This window comes from Poromitra crassiceps (assembly GCF_964638095.1).
Source record: "Poromitra crassiceps genome assembly, chromosome: 7".
Taxonomy (NCBI): domain Eukaryota; kingdom Metazoa; phylum Chordata; class Actinopteri; order Beryciformes; family Melamphaidae; genus Poromitra; species Poromitra crassiceps.
The window spans coordinates 6,768,274-6,788,273 of record NC_139628.1 but is presented as its reverse complement, the minus strand read 5'-3'; the positions used below and the strand labels follow the sequence as shown (position 1 = coordinate 6,788,273).

Below are 20,000 nucleotides of genomic sequence, written 5' to 3'. Positions count from 1 at the left end.
AAGGTGTTTCAACAAATCTAGCAGCAAACATTGTATCAAAATATTCATTTTGATGTTAAGATGACATCATAGTGAAACTGTGCCTGTAAAGCATTACTCAAAATGTGAACGTTACAACGAGGGCTTTATTTTGAAAGAGCTAAAGCGGACGACCTACTTACATTCTGGCTGACTTGACGCAGTCTAATCGCCTGGGGCTGGCTGAGCTGTGTGGGGTTTTTCTCTCACCATATTCGGTCAATGTAAAGTAATTAAGTGTTAACAAAGTCGAATTTCAGCCTGTGGGAATCACTGAATTCCTACTGACTCACACTGGAAAAGGGGCGGCAACTCAGGAGGACGAGAAGCAAGGTTGGAAAATCACGGGTTGGACCACCGCCAAGATTGATCTCCGGGGCGTGCAGAGCCATCGCATAAAACCCACCTAACATGCAGGGTCGCTCTATCGGCTAAACGGCGCGGCTTGGAAACATTTAGGCTCAAGCAAATGCCACTAGTTTGTGGATATTAGTGGGATTTTTGGCCAGTCTAAAAGGGGCTTTAGGCTAAGAAAGCTTTCACACAATCCTGGAACATTCCAAAGTGGGCTAACCCCCGAATTTAACCCCGACTTTTCAGGGTTAACCCTGACTTTTCGTCTAAACGCGGGGCTAAAAGTTGCCAGGGTGAAATGGATCCAGAGACAGGGCTAAGCTAACTAGAATGTAAACATTAGTCACATGCTCCAATGGCCACTAAGCCAGGGTTAGTAGAACTGCAGTGTGAATCGCATCGTCCTGGGTTTAGGTTAACCTGGGTTAACAAATGCGCCTGTGAAAAGGGGCTAAGTTAGCCCGGGGCTATCTTAGGGGTTGGTGGGGAGATCTCTCTCTCTCGCTCTTTCTCTCTCTCTCTCTCTCTCTGCAGACACACTGCAGGCAAGCAGCACAGACACACATGCTCGTTCTCAAAAGTGCAACAAATCGTTGCCTTGTGAGCTAATAACACTCAACACGCCCACTGACTCGCTCTGGACATGAAGCTGTAGTTTTCAAACATGAGCTGCTCTGTGAGCCACACGGACATGATGGTACTATGAGCTTGGGTGGTTCAGATCCTCACAACGGACAATTGTGTTCACTGCATATCTGAAAAGGGCTAGAGGTAGTCAGTCAGACAGACAGACAGACGGACAGACAGACAGACAGGTTACCTGCTCCTATCACCTCCTCGATCTTGACGAAGGAGGCGTCAATCTCCTTGGCGAACTCTCTGACCGCCTCGTTGGGGTCCTCGTACGTGAATGGGTCGATGTACACCTTCATCGCTACGGAGACGGGAACCATAGCAACAGAGTCAGCGTCATCACCACGTCAACAGCATATCAGCATCATCACCATGGCAACAGCATCAGCATCATCTCCATCAACTGTGCGACTCAGGACCCTGCAGTTATGTTATCTCTCTATTGGCTCCTCCCTCCTCCTGTAGTCAGCCGTCTGATTGGCCGAAACTAAATCTCTAACTGTGATTGGCTGGGGAGCAGGAAGTGGTGAGAACTCACTCTGTCCCATCAGGTAGTGTCCGCTCTTGTCACTTGACTCGGCATCCCTCGCTTTCCTCCTCCTGCTGATTGATGAGAGAGAGACAGAGAGAGACAGAGAGAGCCAGAGAGGGAGAGATAGAGCGAGACAGAGAGACAGAGAGAGACAGAGAGACAGAGAGAGACAGAGAGACAGAGACAGAGAGAGATAGAGAGAGAGTTGACTAAATGAACTTCGTTCTGTATTGAAGAAGACTTGAAGCTAGTGATTGAGACCATAAACTCATTAGATAAGTGTGTCCTGGAGAATTATTGGAGCAAATCTGGATTGTCAAACAGACAGACTAACCAGCACTGTCAAAACTCATCATGTCATAAATGTTGCATGCACCTGACAATTGATATAATAAAATGTTGTGATACTTGGCGATGCGATACGATATATTGTGACACAGGCGATAGTATGCTGTATCCCCTCAACACAGGCTTTGAGAATCCCGGGCCACTTACTGATACTTATGCTTAAATTAACCCACTCATATTCTGGTTTATTTCAAGAAAAACATTTAGGCTAGTGGCTGGTAACTTTAAAATCTAGCAGCCATATTGGCAGGTGGTCAAAAAAGGTAATTTTAAGCCCTGAGAGCAGGTGGTGACATAGGAGTGAGTGAGAAAAGGATCAAATATTGGTGGTTAAGACTGAATAATGACATCACAACTGTTGTTGTCTAAACGTGGCTTCAAATGCTCCAAATTTTTCGCGCTGGCCCCGTTTCGGCCCTCAGCAAAACCTGGTAGCGACTAGCGAGGACATTTTTTTGTGGCCCTCTCTATCATCAAAGTTGCCCATCCATGGGTTACGGCATGACAATATTTGTTCGGCCCCCGGCAACAATCTGGGTTTCTCATGCGGCCCCCCATGAAAAATAGTTGCCCACCCCTCAACCAGCTGAAGAATTCCTTATTTCTCAAGGGACAAACACACACACACACACACACACACACACACACACACACACACACACACACACACACACACACTCTCTCTCTCTCTCTCTCTCTCTCTCTCTCTCTCTCTCTCTCTCTTCTCTGAGTGTCGTGTTCGCTGCCTTAAAATAGTTTAGGTATCCCACCCTGTGTGTGTGTGTGTGTGTGTGTGTGTGCAGGATACTCCCTCCTTGCTTGCCCCTTGGCAGAACAATGGGACCCTGACCTCAGGTTCACACGCACACACGCACGCACGCACGTGCACGCACGCACGCACGCACGCACGCACGCACACACACACACACACACACACACACACACACACACACACACACACACACACACACACACACACACACACACTCGCTCTCTCTCTCTCTCTCTCTCCGTATTGTCATGACAGGTAAACAGAGAATAAATGAAACAGTGGAGAGAAAGTGTGGATAAAGACGAACTGACCGGTAACAGTACGCAGCGACTATTGCCACGGCAATGAGCAGCAGAATCCCCATGGCAACCAGGACGCCCGTCACCATCAGCTGGGAGTGACCCTCAGAGTCTAGAAGAGAAACAAACAAACACATAAACGAGCATGCCCACCCCGAATCCAACGCCGCTATCGGTGATTCCCGGGAAAGAGGGCTTCCCTTTCACACGGAGGCGTGTTGGCCGCAGCGGTCGGACAGCTACACTACATACAGGTAAATAAACAAGTGGCTTATATTGAATGTGTTAACGCACATTTCGCACATTTGCGGGATGAAAACGGGATGAAACTACATCATGTAAAACACTGAGCCAAAGAACTTACATTGATGAGAACGGAAGGCTGGTGTTGTTCCATAGCAAAATCAAAGCACAGCCCATTTTTGGCCTGAAGGAGACCCCCTCTGATTGGCTGTCATGGCATTTCCAGGCCAAAAAGGGCAGCAGCGCTGCAATAGTTTTGGTTCTCGCCCTCAATACTCTTTGACTGAGCTAGCTGCAGTCATTTCGGCCCCACGTTGTTGTTCACACTTCGTAATGACACTGAAGGAACACAAATTGAATGGAATAACAATTGCAGAGATTTTGCTTTACTCCGTCCGTTATTGCACCCCATCTAGCCACAACATGGACCGTGGGCTATGGATAATTGTCTCTTGTTAATTACCGTAAATTCCGGACTATAAGGCGCACCGGTCTATAAGCCGCACCTTCAAAGGTGACTATTTTTTTCTTATATAAGCCGCACCGGACTATAAGCCGCGGGTGTTTTAATGGTATTTTTTGTTTTTTTTACAGTGCACACAGTGTCCGCGGTGTGGTGAAAAGAGGGCAAGAGAGGAAATTAAAACAGAAGTGGATTTATAGTTAGAAAGAGTGCTAAAGAAGAGAGAATTCCGTTTTTTATTTTTTTATTTTAGTTACTCACAGTACTATTGACCAGTCCAACTCAAAAGATATTCGGCAGTTTCACTTTGAGCTCTTGTTCCGCCGCTGTCCATCAATGGTTATGACGAGTCTCGCTGGGTACAGTACGCCAAAGCGATATCCATTGACTTTAACCTTTTCGATGATGCTGTTGTATGTTGCGCGTTTCTGTTGCACCAACGCGGAGAGGTCCTGCCGGACGAAAAAGCGCGTACCCTCCCAGGTGAGGGGCTTCTTCCCCGCAGCCTGGAGGATGAGTTGACGGTCGGGCCAGCGGAGTAGGCAGATGAAGATGGCCCTCGGTGGCAGGCCGGGGTCTGGACGTGGCCGAGGCGCCCGGTGTGCCCTGTCCACCTCTGGTGGTTTCTCGCCTTCCTTCAGGTCCAGGATGTAACACAGGATTTTGCCACGAAAGCGTCCATGTCACCAATCTCAGCTCCCTCTTTTACATTGATCAGGCGAATGTTATTTCTTTTACTCCTGCTGATTAAGTCATCAACCTGCGTGTGCAGCGTTTCGATGTTTTTGCATTTTATCCACTTTCGGACTCACTGTGTTGTTTTTGTCCTCCAGTGCGCTGATGCGCTTTTCCGCATTAGAAACTCTTCACGGTTGCATTATTTTCTTTAGTGAGTGAGTGGATGGACTTCTGCACGTTTTCAAACTTGTTTTCAAGCTGCTCAAACCTCTGAGCGATGTCGGACTTAATCGATAGTGTTTCACGGAGTAAAAGTTTAGCCCAAGCCGTGTATCTCCAGCCTCCAGCAGGTGAGTCATTTCCTCATTCATGGCGTGATTGCTTCGTCTTTTTCTTTCTGCTTACCTGTGTTGTGTTATGTTATGTTATGTTATGTTGTTAAAAGAGGGCAAGAGAGGAAATTAAAACAGAAGTGGATTTATAGTTAGAAAGAGTGCTAAAAAAGAGAGATTTTTTTTTTTTTTTTGGAAAAAATCCATAGATAAGCCGCACCGTTATATAAGCCGCAGGGGCCAAAAAAGGCCAAAAAACGGGAAAAAAGCCGCGGCTTATAGTCCGGAATTTACGGTAATTGTACTCTTCTGCAATTGGCCTTTCAAAGTCCTGCCCCTTTTTTCGCTCTACTGGCAGAACCTCTGTCAACTTTCCCCTTTCCTGTTATACCAGATATCACCAAGGACACATCTGCTCAAAGGTCACATAAAGCGCTCATTATACTCGAGCAACGCTCCGCGAGGTGGAGCTCCGCGAGTCACCGTGCGGACCTCGCGCTGGGGCAGACGCTTTTATACTCAGAAGTGATCAGCCAAGTGATCAGCATGTATTGTACAATGGTAATAGTGAGAACAGCCCGTGAAAAAGTCGCAATGAAACGCTATTATGTGCAGTACTGAGTGCGCTTTCACTCTCAAACGACCGCACATCAGCACATGAATGAATCACCAAACTTTTTACTGAAAGCCGTTTTAGTTCTCAGCCCTGTTAGCCTACTCTGTGCTGCTTTTAATCTCTCTCAACCATGCTCTCAACACAACACATTTACTTGGTGAAATGACTAAAAACAAACAGTTGCAAATCAAAGTTTAGCCTACCACATGGGTCAAGAAATGTGGTGAAAACACAGCTCAGTGTTCAGGGTTCAGTGACTCGAAAGCGGCCATGTTTGGAGAGAAGCCGTGCGGAGGTCGTGCTGTGAGAAAAATCTTCAGGTACACGGTGGGCGCCCTACGGAGGTAGCGCCCAACCACGCCCAACACATTGACGTCATTTGACGCTTGCGGCCCTCGCTCCACCCCCGCGCCCTTCACGGCATGGTGAGTATAAAGCAAGCTTTACTATGAGATATTACATTGGCAGCAGGGGCATAGACAGTGGAGGGTAAACGCAAGTAAACAGTCCACTAATCGCTTTGGATGAAAGAGGTCGGTGGTTCGATCCCCGCCTCCCCTCCAGTCTGCATATCGAAGTATATCAGTGTCTCTCTCTCTCTCTCTCTCTCTCTGTGTCTGTCTCAGTGTCTCTCTCTCACCTGGGTCAGGCAGGGTGTTGAAGCTGTGGGCAGGGCTGAAGGATCCAGCGCCGGCATTGGAGCGTGCTCGGACCTGCACCTGGTACCTGGACGCACGCCGGAGCCCAGACAGCACCACCGAAGAAGAGCTGCACGTCACGTACTGCCACTGGCCTGCATCGGCGCCCTCCTTGGGAGAGTAGCGGAGCTGGTAATCCAGGATGTTGACGTGGTTTTGGATTAAAGGGACGTTCCACTCTAAAGACAGACTGCTCTCTGACGCCGCCATTTTCCTCAGACCGGACACTGGAGCAGGAACTGCGCACACGCACGCACGCACACACACACACACACACACACACACACACACACACACACACACACACACACACACACACATTTTAACAATTTATTTATATCCACATAGATGAAAACGGTACAAAGACACAAGTACTGAAGGTGTCATAGAACAGGTGAATCCACCCTTTTGTAACTCATGGCGCGATACACCTCAAAATCCAAGATGGCCGCTCTGCGCTTCAACCGTAGTGAAAGTTGTAGTAAATACTGTTTATTGGCACTTCTGTCTGATTAAATCAGTCGTACACACAGCATTGTCTAACGTCTATCTGTGGACATGTTGCTAAATTGTTTGTATGTGCAAAATACCACAAAATGTGTTGTTATAAACTGTCGTTGCTATTTGCTAATAATTGCTAGCCTGGCTAGAGCTAACCCTCGCCGGTTGCTATTTTACTGGAACACGGTCAACTCTCGGTCACCCAACTGGGATATTCCAGTGCAACTAGACTGGACACAGTAGCCTATTCAGTTGTCAGGGGTAGTAGGAGTAGCAGCGTCTCCGCCATAGACGTATGGCGGAGACGCTGCTACTCCATAGACGTATGGCGGAGACGCTGCTACTCCATAGACGTATGGCGGAGACGCTGCTACTCCATAGACGTATGGCGGCGGTCAGTGACAGCAGAGACAGCACAGTTGCTGGCATCCCAAGCTGTTAAAGCCCTCTGACCACCAGCCCTCTTAAGTAGGGCTGGGTATTGGTTCAAATTTCAAGAATCGATTCGATTCCGATTCACAAGGTTCCGAATCGATTAATCCCGATTCCATTCGATTCGATTCCGATTCGATTAATTTCAATATCGATTTGGTTAGTGATACTAAAACATGTTTTTTGAGCTGTAACCTGAATTACATGACTGTCCAGTTATGTAACACAGGGGTTCCCAACCTTTTTTGCACCAAGGACCGGTAGATACATGGGGGCAAAAAAGTTGCAGACCGGTTATCAATTTTAATCAGTTTTAGTTACACATATATTTACTCACCAGGTGGTGACAAAGGGTAAATAACAGCCTTTTCATCTGTCAATAAAGACACTTTCACAATTATGCACAGTGATTTGATTTCAGCCTATATAATTTCTAAAAGTAGATATTAACTCATTGAGTGCCAGCCACTTTTGGAGAACGGACGCTCCCAGTGCCAGAGTTTCAGAGCGTTTTCAGTGATTTCTCGAGGCCCACAGAATATTGTGTGATATTACTATGTAAACACTGAACACGCACAAAGAACGATGAGACTCTATTCTATCATCTGCAAAAAAAGTTTATTGATCCCATTTTCCGTTCTTTAGTTATGAGCCGGAGAAGATAGCTTGATTCATCCAAAAACAGCAATTTTTTTCTAGAAGCTGAGATAATTGGCCTTTTGTGAAATTAAACATTTCAAGCACATCACTGACTCTGAAGCTAATCTTTTCTAATGTAGTCACACCTCAAAAATAATTTCCTTCAATAAAACAGTTTAGGCCAGGGAATTTTGTTTGGCAGAATAATATTTTTAGCTACAACCAGCAGCGCTGGCCCCTGCGTGCGCTGCTGGTTGCAGCTTCTTGCTGGTCTTGATTTGCTGCTGGTGGGCATCGGATATTCTGGCTTGCGTTTGTCAATCCTGTCCTGCTGCCTGGGTCTGTCTGGGTGTTGCGTGCTGCTCTGCGTGCCCCCCCCCCGCCCCCCCCCCCCCGCCCCGCCTCGCCTCGCCTCGCCTCGCCTCAACTGCACACTCCTCCTCCTGTCTGTGGTGGCTCTCTGCTGAGTTTGCTGTGCGCACAGTGAAGGGTGCGCAACATCCAGTTTTTTTACAGCGTCCCGCGTGTGTTTGTCACCGGCAACGATGCTTCCAGTTGAGAATAATAACAACTCCACGGTGTGGATGTGCGGATGTGCTGTCGCAACCGACACGGAGCGGCTCAATTGTGGGAGCAGATTGGCTGCTGCAGGCACAGCTGCAGTAACGTGCTTCAGCATATCGATGCATACGGATGCGATGCGATTTCCGTTTCCATAACGACTTCTTCTTTGTTTTTTCCTTGCCTTTCTGTTATGTGGAGAGCACTGTCGCCACCTAAGGGTTCTGTAAAATAGGTTATAGACCTCCAATAGCTACAATAGTTGTACCAGAGATGTATCAGGGATTGATCCACGTCCCACCGTCAAAAAACGCAATTGACGACAATCGTCGTCTTTGGCACTCTACGTCAGTATTTGAATTGACGACAGCTGTCGTCATTGGCATTCAATGAGTTAATGATCAAACATTTCCATTTATGTAGCCTACAGTATTTATGTTTTTGTTTCAACTACAATCATAAATAGACGTCAACTTGAAACTATGTTTCAACTACCACACACAGCCTATAATATTATAGCCTATGTTTATAATATATATATACTGTATATATATATATAAATTATTTAAAAAAATCGATATCTGGACATATGAATCGATATCAAAGGATTAAAATAAAAATCGATTTAGAATCAGAGAATCGATTTTTTTTAACCCAGCCCTACTCTTAAGCCCATGGCACACCAAACAAACAGTATCCAACAACCGGCGTTGGATAATGTTTGATCGGTGTGCCATGGGCTAAACACGGGCAAACGAGTGAACGTGTGGAATCTGACCAAACGTCTCCAAACATCTCCAAACAAGGACAGGCAGCCATGGCACACCACACCAACATCTGTGTTTAGTGTAGAATGTTTGATCGGTGTGCCATGGGCTCAACAGTGAGTCCTATAGGCTGCCAAATATGGAGACAAGCTGTCTGCTGCTATAAGCAGCTCTGAGATGGTGTTTAGGAGTGACTGCTATTTAATGAGCTTGGCCATAAAGGCTTCCTCTAGGCTGGAGTCAAAGGTGCAGGCTACCTCTAGAACAAACACTTCTCTGGATTCTTAATTAACCACAACATCTGGAGTATTGGTGCGCGCGCACAGATACACACATCTACACACACACGCACACACACGCACGCATGCACACACGCACACACACACACACACACACACACACACACACACACACACACAGCCAGCGGCTTTGTTGTGTTATTTTCCGTCATGACTGAGGTTTGAGTCATGAGTGGTGTTGAGACGTTGGCTGAGTCAGGCTCTGATCTGGATGGAACACAGTGTTGTTTTTCTGTTGGAGGTTTTAATTGAAACCTTGTTGTGATTTACTGCAGAGAACAGAGAGAACAGAGAGGACCAGAGAACAGGGAGGACCAGAGAACAGAGGACCAGAGAACAGAGGACCAGAGAACAGGGAGGACCAGAGAACAGAGAGGACCAGAGAACAGAGAGGACCAGAGAACAGAGGACCAGAGAACAGAGGACCAGAGAACAGGGAGGACCAGAGAACAGAGAGGACCAGAGAACAGGGAGAACAGAGAGGACCAGAGAACAGAGAGGACCAGAGAAAAGAGGACCAGAGAACAGAGAGGACCAGAGAAAAGAGGACCAGAGAACAGAGGACCAGAGAACAGAGGACCAGAGAACAGAGGACCAGAGAACAGAGGACCAGAGAACAGAGGACCAGAGAACAGAGAGAACAGAGAGAACCAGAGAACAGAGAGGACCAGAGAACAGGGAGAACAGAGAGGACCAGAGAACAGAGAGGACCAGAGAACAGAGAGAACAGAGAGGACTAGAGAACAGAGAGGACCAGAGAACAGAGACAACAGAGAGGACCAGAGAACAGAGAGGACCAGAGAACAGAGGGGACCAGAGAACAGAGAGGACCAGAGAACAGGGAGGGCCAGAGAACAAAGAGGACCAGAGAACAGAGAGAACAGAGAACAGAGAGGGCCAGAGAACAGAGAGGACCAGAGAACAGAGAGGACCAGAGAACAGAGAGAACAGAGAACAGAGAGGACCAGAGAACAGAGAGAACAGAGAACAGAGAGGACCAGAGAACAGAGAGAACAGAGAACAGAGAGGACCAGAGAACAGAGAGGGCCAGAGAACAGAGAGAACAGAGAACAGAGAGGACCAGAGAACAGAGAGAACAGAGAACAGGGAGGACCAGAGAACAGAGAGGACCAGAGAACAGAGAGGTCCAGAGAACAGAGAGAACAGAGGGGACCAGAGAACAGGGAGGGCCAGAGAACAAAGAGGACCAGAGAACAGAGAGAACAGAGAACAAAGAGGACCAGAGAACAGAGAGAACAGAGAACAGAGAGGGCCAGAGAACAGAGAGGACCAGAGAACAGAGAGGACCAGAGAACAGAGAGAACAGAGAACAGAGAGGACCAGAGAACAGAGAGAACAGAGAACAGAGAGAACAGAGAACAGAGAGGACCAGAGAACAGAGAGGACCAGAGAACAGAGAGGGCCAGAGAACAGAGAGGACCAGAGAACAGAGAGGACCAGAGAACAGAGAGGACCAGAGAACAGAGAACAGAGAGAACAGAGAGGACCAGAGAACAGAGAGGACCATAGAACGAACAAATGTGTGTGTGTACCATCTCTGCTGGTGGTGACGTTGACTCTCTCCGTGGCAGGCTCTGATTGGCTGAGAGCGGAGACGCCGTTCAGTGATTGGACGGTGAGTGTGTAGCTGGTGTGCGGTCGCAGGCCCCAGATGACGACGCGGCGCTGTGTCAGGCCACGCTGCGCCGGCCGGTATAACACGCCCTCATCACACGGCAAACAAGAAGTCACCACACCCTGCTGGAAACGTAACGAAGAATCACTTTATATGCTGATGATGTTTTCTTATTCATATCCTGTTCTAACTTGTCGAACTCATCTGACTAGTCTACCTGGTCTGACTGCTCTAACTGGTCTCACTGGTCTGACTGGTCTAACTGGTCTAACTGTTCTAACTTGTCGAACTCATCTGAGTAGTCTGACTGGTCTTACTGGTCTGACTGCTCTAACTGCGGTGGCTGGTCTAACTGGTCTAACTGGTCTAACTGGTCTAACTGGTCTAACTGGTATCACTGGTCTGACTGGTCTAACTTTTCTAAGTGGTCTGACTCATCTGGCTGACCTTGGTGCAGTGGGAGCAGAGCAGGCTGTAGGTCAGGTCGCTCCTCCCTCCTCGGTCCAAAGGTTCGCTCCACTCCAGAGTCACCGTGGTGTCGTTGATCTGGGTCACCACGGAGCGGGGCGCCGAGGGGGGGCCTGAGGAAGGCAGAGAGAAACAACATGTCATTGATGTGGGTCACCCCAGAGTGAGGCACCGAGGGGGGGCCTGAGTGGGACAGAGAAACAACATGTCGTTGATCTGGGTCACCCCAGAGTGAGGCACCGAGGGGGGGCCTGAGTGGGGCAGAGAAACAACATGTCGTTGATCTGGGTCACCCCAGAGTGAGGCACCGAGGGGTCACCACAGTGCGGGGCGCTGGAGGTGGGCAGAGAGAAACAACATGTCGTTGGTCTGGGTCACCAAGGAGCGGGGTGCCGAGAGGGGGCCTGAGGCAGTCCAGACTGCAAGATAGCTATGCTAGCTTGTCGCTACTGTGCAGAGAAAAACGCTGTGCACATGCCACACAACAATCAACATTACATTAGAACAGCTGTGAAGCAGAGTGATACAGATAGCTGCAATTAGGGGTGGGAGGAAAAATCGATACACCATAGTATCACGATATTTTGCCTGACGATGTTGTATCGATATTTGGATGCCAAGTATCGATATCAATTTTTTTTTTTTTTTGCAAGCCATGCCATGCCAGGCCACCGGGCATCTGCCCGAAGCGCCCAATGTTGCAGTCCGCGCCTGCAGTGCTGTATTGAGTCCAGAGAAGCTTAATAATGTAACCTACGTGTGGGGCAAAAACAAAACAAAACAAAGCAACACTGCATGTTTTACTTCCGGTGAGGTCAAGGAAAAGGTAGGAAAAGGAGTTATCGAAATATCGCAATATTCAATATATCGCAATACTAGCATATCGCAATATCGTAGGGGTGTCACAATATATCGTCCCACGAAATTTCGCGATAGTAAAACGTCACGATATGTATCGTTGAGATGAAATATCATATCGCAAAAAAAAAAAAAAAAAAAAAATTTTCAAAAAATAGACTAAGAAACGTCTTTGTTTGTTGAAGTTCAATGTGTGGAAAGTAGTTCAGTTGAACAAGTCTCTGAAGAGACACATGAGAAGTTATACAGGAGAGAAACCATTCAATTGAGTTTCTGGCAAAACTGTTTACTTGACAGGAAAAACTGAAGATGCAAGTCTTGTTGTTTGAGTTTGAAGAAAAACTGAAGATGCATAATGAGAATTTATACTGCTGAGAAACCTTTTAGTTCAAAGTAAATCTAAGTGACGGTGTAACTCATTCTATTTCAAGATAAGCCTTATCTCCAATCTCATGTTTTTTCTAGTTGTTATTGTAATAACAATTTCCCACAACAGCATGTTTTGTATTTGTGCATTTCAAATAAAATACTACTTTTCCAGTCATATATTGTCATTATTCAAGTTTAAAAAAATATTGTTAAAATCGTATCGTATCGTATCGTTATCGTGAACCCAGTATCGTGATACGTATCGTATCGTGAACTGAGTGTATCGTGACACCCCTACAATATCGTAATACTATCGTATCGTGACTAGGGATGTTCATTTTGAAAATTTTCCAAAATCGATAATCGGTGAAAATTAACGATCAATTATCGATTATCGATAATATTAATACTTAGAAAATTTTCAATATTGCTGTCCCCGGCGCATGCCGGTGTGAATTTCCCATGTTTAAAACAGTTTTGTTGGCACAAAGGCCCGTGCCCAGCCAGAAAACTAGAGACTATATGAAGCTCCACCTCACGTTAGCCGGCTGTGCAATGGAGTGGGGCGAGGAGGAACGAATTCCACCCAAACCTAGTCCCAATTTTTTTTTTTTTTTTTTTTTTTTTTTTATTAAAAAATCGATCCAAATGCCACAGGATCGATTCCAATCCTTAACGATCAATTATCGATTTTCGATAATTGATGAACATCCCTAATCGTGACTCAAGTATCGTTTTAGTATCGTATCGTGGGCATCTGGTGATTCCCACCCCTAGCTGGAATACATTGCTTGTTTGTATAATAGTTGTATAATACCGTAACATAATAACATAAAAGAGTGATGTGTTGAAACACCACCAAATTCAACAGGGATAACAGAGAGAGAGAGAGAGAGAGAGAGAGAGAGAGAGAGTGGAGACAGATAAAGACATATGGCTCATTTCCACCACATATAACAGCACAGTACGGCTCTACTCTTACTTGGCCTTACTCATCTCGACCTGCTTTGCCGTCGACTTCCACCGCAAGTTTACTTGCCTCCGCCCACAACTGGTCGTCATAGCGACCACATATCTGCCCCCCGCCCTTCATTTGTATAACTTTAAATCAGGGGTGGCCAAACTTTTTTGGGTTGTGCGCCGCATACAGAAAAATATAAGGAGTCGCGGGCCAAAACAATATTAAGCGCGGCAGTTTTCGCGGCAAAAAAATGTGACCAGAAAACCCTTGTGCCATCAAAATTTTTATTTCTACCTAAATAAATTGATGTGCTCACCTATTACAATGGGTATTTATGTATGTTTTCAAATTTTGTTTTCCTGCGCCAACAGGTTAAGACAGAGATAATTTAACATAACATTAGTATTAAACATTCATTTTAAATTGAAAAAATTAAATGGGGGAATCCGTTTTTTTGTTTTTCCGTTTCTTTTACTTTCTTTTTTGTTTTTCCGTTTTTTCCCCGTTTTCGTTTTAAACTTTAAAACAGAAAACGGAAAACCTTTTTTTTTTTTTTTTTGCTAAATGAATGGCGGGCCACTTAAAAACGGGCAGCGGGCCGCAGTTGGCCCGCGGGCCGTAGTTTGGCCACCCCTGCTTTAAATGAACACATGGACATTTTTACAAAATGTAGATGGAAAATGAATGGCGGCTGAAATCCCTTGGTTGTATGTTGAATGCAGGAGAGGACGTGACTTTAGCCTGCCTGACTTTGGTGCCGTCAGTAATCACTGTGACCATACTAGGAGGCTATAACGTCCAAATTAATCCATACACGGAACTTTTAAACTGGTTATGAAATACTGGTGCCTCTATATGACCTACATGGGCAAATGAGACCATCGGCCAGGAGAGTGGATATCAATTTGTTGTTATTTACATACATGCGCCACTACAAGGGCTTCCCGAGGAGCGGACTTTTTCTCTCTCAAAACAATTGAAAACCAATAAGGCTGAGCAAGGAGATGGATTTTATTTCACCAGAGCTGAAGGCAGCAAGACAAAAGTGCCACTAAACTGGTGTCCAGCATTGACAGTAGACACAGTAAACACCATTCTGCCTGACCGGGTCCACGTAGCTCTTGGAACCTCAACAGAGCTTTTTGACGGGTGGAATGATAGAAAAAAGCGAGCGGAGCCGGGCGGGGGCTGTGGGCGGGGCTGTGGGCGGGGCCACGCTAATACCTGCGGTGAAAATGGGCCAATAGAGGACCAGAGTGAAAAATAGGCCAAACTCGTATTTGAGTCTTGAAGCTTCTTTGTTGAACACAAGGAGTGAGTGAGTGAGTGAGTGTGTGTGTGTGTGTGTGTGTGTGTGTGTGTGTGTGTGTCGTGTGTGTGTGCGTGCGTGCGTGCGTGCGTGTGTTTGGCTGAGTGATTGATGGAGGACTTGATAGATAAGATGTTTCCGCTCCGCTCCCAACCGTCCCCCCCCCACATACACACACACAAGCACAGGTTTTGGGTTTCAGTTGTGTGTGTCTGTGTGTGTGTGTGTGTGTGTGGACCCCCTCTTTTTTTATCTGTGTAACCCTAAAATCGCACGCACACAGACGCACGCACGCACAGACAAAGAGGTAATGAGCCTATTAATTTGGCCTAATTGCCATTCCCTGGGGCAACGCTGTTAAATGGGCGGGCCCTGCACTTAAAGGGGCGGGGCATTTTGTTAGCCAAGATCATAATAGAGTGGGTTTCAGTGTGTGTGTGTGTGTGTGTGTGTGTGTGTTTGAGAGAGAAAGAGAGCGAGAGAGAGAGAGAGAGAGAGAGAGAGATTGAAAGTATAAAGAGATTTTGAAATAACTTGATTATCAGGCCGCTGTCTGATAATCAGATCAGACTGATAATCTAGTTTGGTGGGACTCCGGCCCTGTGTTGTGTGTGTAAGGTCTGTGTGTGTTTTGGGTGTAACAGCCTGACCTAAAACCACGTAAGAGCCAGACGTAAAACCACATCCGAGCCAGACGTAAAACCACGCAAGAGCCAGACATGAAACCACGTAAGAGCCATACGTAAAACTACGTCCAAGCCAGATGTAAAACCACATAAGAGCCATATGTAAAACCACGTACGAGCCAGACGTAAAACCACGTAATAGCCAGCAAAGGGGCTGGGAGAGTCTGGCTGGTAACGCTTTCTATTGTGGACTAGAGGGGAAAAAGCCACCGAACGTACCATGTAGGCTGCTTCATTGCATAATCCACATCAATCGTTTTGAGCGTGTAGCAACGAGCTAGCGACTAGCACTGCTGTTGTTATTGTTTCAACGCAGGCATTTGAGCTCGGCAGATTCAACACGTACAGCAGCAGAGGCATACAGATTTGACATGGGGGGGGCGTGGAAAGGAAATCCAAATATGGTCGCAGCCGCAGTCAGAGCGGGTCGGAGCCAATTGCAGAGCTTGCAGGGAGCGGAATGGGATTTCCATCCGGCACCGACTGAAATGGTCGGCACCAATGAGAGAGCTAAGTCCACCATGCTGCTTCCCCCCAGTCAGACTACCTGCCTACCAACACCAGGGTCCAGGCTTGAGCCCCTGTGTTGACTCCGGCTTGGTCAGACGTTCCTACAGACACAATTGGCCGTGTCTGCGGGTGGGAAGCCAATGGGTTATTAATCCTGGTCACTGCACTAGCACCTCCTCTGGTCAGGCGGGGCACCTGTTCGTTGGGAGGGGAACTGGGGAGAATACGGTGATCGGCCCATGCGTTACGTCTTGCCAGTGAAACTCCTCACTGTCGGGCGAAAAGAAGTGGCTGACGACTGCACATGTATCAGAGGAGGGCAGGCGCTAGTCTACAACTCTCCCCAGATCGGCAGAGGGGGTGGAGCAACGACAGGGACAGCAGGGGGGATTGGCCAAGTACAATTGGGGAGAAAATGTGGGGACATCCGTAAAACTTGATCAAAAGAACGAATAAAAGAAAGAAAGAAAGAAAGAAAGAAAGAAAGAAAGAAAGAAAGAAAGAAAGAAAGAAAGAAAGAAAGAGAATGAGCCTTACTAGTGCAGGCGGTGTGGGGGGCGTCGGAGTCGGCTCGGTGGTAACCAGGGAGACACGGGCAGTAGGCGGAGCCTGGGATCTGAGTCTTGCTATTGGCTGGACATGGCCGACACCCACCTGGTCCTGACCCCGCCTTAAAATAACCCGACCGACAGGCTGGAAAGAGAGAGGGAGAGAGAATTAGCATTAGCATCAACATTAGCATTAACGTTAGCATTAGCAGCGGCTAATTTGTTCATGGTGACAGAAAGGCTTTCAGGATGGAACTCTGTGCTTCTCTGACTTGAATTGAGGAAAGGTTTTAAAAGTTAATAAAACAAAGAAACAACAAAAACAAATCTCAAACGTGAAAAACATTTGATGAACTTAAAGTACTAGGCTACTACTCCAACTATTGCTATGACTGCTAAATTCTAAGATTCTACCACTAGGATACATTGGTGTGTATACTTGTTTGCTGTGTGGTCAGACAATATCAAACAATAAAAGTGTATAGATCATGTTAAAGAGGAGAATATGTACTTTCAAACATGTTGTGGGTAATACAGAACAGAAATCACAATGTATTTATCATTTTCTCTTCAAAAGATACAAACACTTTTGTGAAGGGTGGGGAACATTTCTATGCTAAACAGTGCTTGCTATGGCCTTTTTTTTTATTCTTGAAGCGATTTCTGGCATTTTTTGTGATCGCATTTACGCTTAAAAAATTATAAAAGCGGTATTCATTTGTGAAGGTTATCTTGCTGAACACAAAGGTCTGAGTTTCATAAACTTGTGTTAACCACAAACCTTATTTCAGACATCTAACTGAAATCCCCGTACAAAAATCACACTTCCAGATGAGGGAACCCAGCGCAATGCTAACTTCTGGGTTGGCCTACAAACATAGATCATCTCTACTGTACTTAAACTATGGGAAACTAATTGACCACTTCTTACTGGGCAGACTCTATAGGCTTAAGTCAAAGCTTAAGGGAAAAACAATACACACAGACTCATGTGTTTACCTCTGTAGGTCATAAAAGTCCACTCCAAACCATAGCATAAACTGGTTGTCACAAAGTAAAGAAATAGCAGTCCACTTCCATGGTTTGGTAGAGTTGTGTTCACACTCAAGTGTACCGCGCCTGGGCACGCATTAAGCGTTCCCCAGACCACCTTTTCAAGTGGACCAGGGCACGGCTCACTGTTCCAGTGTAAAACCACCCTAAAACGTTCTTATTTGACAGGACCTTCTCGACCCTAACCTTACGAGGCAGCTGGATCCGTGACAGAACCTACTCGACCCTAACCTTACGAGGCAGCTGGATCCGTGACAGAACCTACTCGACCCTAACCTTACGAGGCAGCTGGATCCGTGACAGAACCTACTCGACCCTAACCTTACGAGGCAGCTGGATCCATGACAGAACCTACTCAACCCTAACCTTACGAGGCAGCTGAATCCGTGACAGAACCTACTCGACCCTAACCTTACGAGGCAGCTGGATCCGTGACAGAACCTACTCGACCCTAACCTTACGAGGCAGCTGAATCCATGACAGAACCTACTCAACCCTAACCTTACGAGGCAGGTGAATCCATGACAGAACCTACTCAACCCTAACCTTACGAGGCAGGTGGATCCGTGACAGAACCTACTCGACCCTAACCTTACGAGGCAGGTGGATCCATGACAGAACCTACTCAACCCTAACCTTACGAGGCAGGTGGATCCATGACAGAACCTACTTAACGTGACCCTAACCTTACGAGGCAGCTGAATCCATGACAGAACCTACTCAACCCTAACCTTACGAGGCAGCTGAATCCGTGACAGAACCTACTCGACCCTAACCTTACGAGGCAGCTGGATCCGTGACAGAACCTACTCGACCCTAACCTTACGAGGCAGCTGGATCCATGACAGAACCTACTCAACCCTAACCTTACGAGGCAGGTGGATCCATGACAGAACCTACTCAACCCTAACCTTACGAGGCAGGTGGATCCATGACAGAACCTACTCAACCCTAACCTTACGAGGCAGGTGGATCCATGACAGAACCTACTTAACGTGACCCTAACCTTACGAGGCAGCTGAATCCATGACAGAACCTACTCAACCCTAACCTTACGAGGCAGCTGAATCCGTGACAGAACCTACTCGACCCTAACCTTACGAGGCAGCTGAATCCGTGACAGAACCTACTCGACCCTAACCTTACGAGGCAGCTGGATCCGTGACAGAACCTACTCGACCCTAACCTTACGAGGCAGCTGAATCCATGACAGAACCTACTCAACCCTAACCTTACGAGGCAGGTGAATCCATGACAGAACCTACTCAACCCTAACCTTACGAGGCAGGTGGATCCATGACAGAACCTACTCAACCCTAACCTTACGAGGCAGGTGGATCCATGACAGAACCTACTCAACCCTAACCTTACGAGGCAGGTGGATCCATGACAGAACCTACTCAACCCTAACCTTACGAGGCAGCTGAATCCATGACATCAGGATCCCCTGACAAATCCATCTTTCCACGCTGCCAGATGTTTGACTCAACTCCACCAGGACCAATCGGCGTCTGAGGAGGGAGGAGCCGGTCCTAAGTGGTTGAAGTTAGCCCGTGATAAACAGGTGGTTCATCCAATCACCTGGCAAGTATGTTTTTGAAAGTGCCTGCCCCTTTATAACCGGTTTCCAAGGACCAGTTTCAAGATGGTTCTGTGTAACAAACCATCTGGTCGGGTCAGGTTAACGCTACCCTTTAATGGCCAAAAACATCTCTTTTCAGCGTAACTTTTAAGCAGCTTTCATTTGAACTGTTTCTGTTCACGATCTAGCAAAAGAGTATCTAGTAGGGATGCTCCGATCCGCGTTTTTCGCCTCCGATATCGATACCGATATGTGGGGGGCCAGTATCGGCCGATACCGAGTACCGATCCGATACCAGTGCTTGACATTAACGGCTGTCCAGTTGCCCTTGGCAACCATAAAAAAAAAAGGCCTGTGGTTGCCTCAGTGGCAACCACATTTTAAACAATAGGGACAGCAAACAGCAAAATATGCACCCCAAAATAAACATGTTTCTTATATTCCTAAAACCCTAAATCAATATTAATAAATCACACACAGACTCTCTCTCTCATCTCCCCCATGCAGCCCTGCAGTCGCTAGGCATCAGCTTTTGGTTGCCGAAACTGTAATATGGTTGCCATTCTTAGTCACCTTATATTTAAGATACTATGCACTTAGTCAACTGGCCTGGGTTGGTGGTACAATATGGAAATGATTCCTGTCAGAGAATCCTTTGTTGTTTGAGCTTTGATTATTTCCATGAACTGAGTTGAACATACAGATATTACAGGATTTGAAATAAACATAAGCAAATAAATGGTCTTGAGTTTAATGTAAATCCAACAAATATGACAGTTATTTCTGTTATACAATAGCTAAGTACACTGTGTATTGATATAAGTAACTAACGTTA

The 20,000-nt window shown here is 46.6% G+C and overlaps 1 protein-coding gene across 1 annotated transcript in view; it reads right to left on the bottom strand.

Moving 5' to 3' along the window:
* Window positions 1-20,000, bottom strand: part of LOC310779386 (ephrin type-B receptor 4b-like) — a gene marked incomplete at both ends in the record, with an annotated part of 77,218 nt that overhangs the window by 11,204 nt on the left and 46,014 nt on the right. The window contains 7 exons of the mRNA XM_083639922.1: window positions 1,193-1,306; window positions 1,544-1,605; window positions 2,969-3,068; window positions 5,929-6,225; window positions 10,739-10,943; window positions 11,269-11,402; window positions 16,520-16,675. Coding sequence (XP_083496048.1) covers window positions 1,193-1,306; window positions 1,544-1,605; window positions 2,969-3,068; window positions 5,929-6,225; window positions 10,739-10,943; window positions 11,269-11,402; window positions 16,520-16,675 — 1,068 coding nt within the window. The remainder of the gene's footprint in view (window positions 1-1,192; window positions 1,307-1,543; window positions 1,606-2,968; window positions 3,069-5,928; window positions 6,226-10,738; window positions 10,944-11,268; window positions 11,403-16,519; window positions 16,676-20,000) is intronic.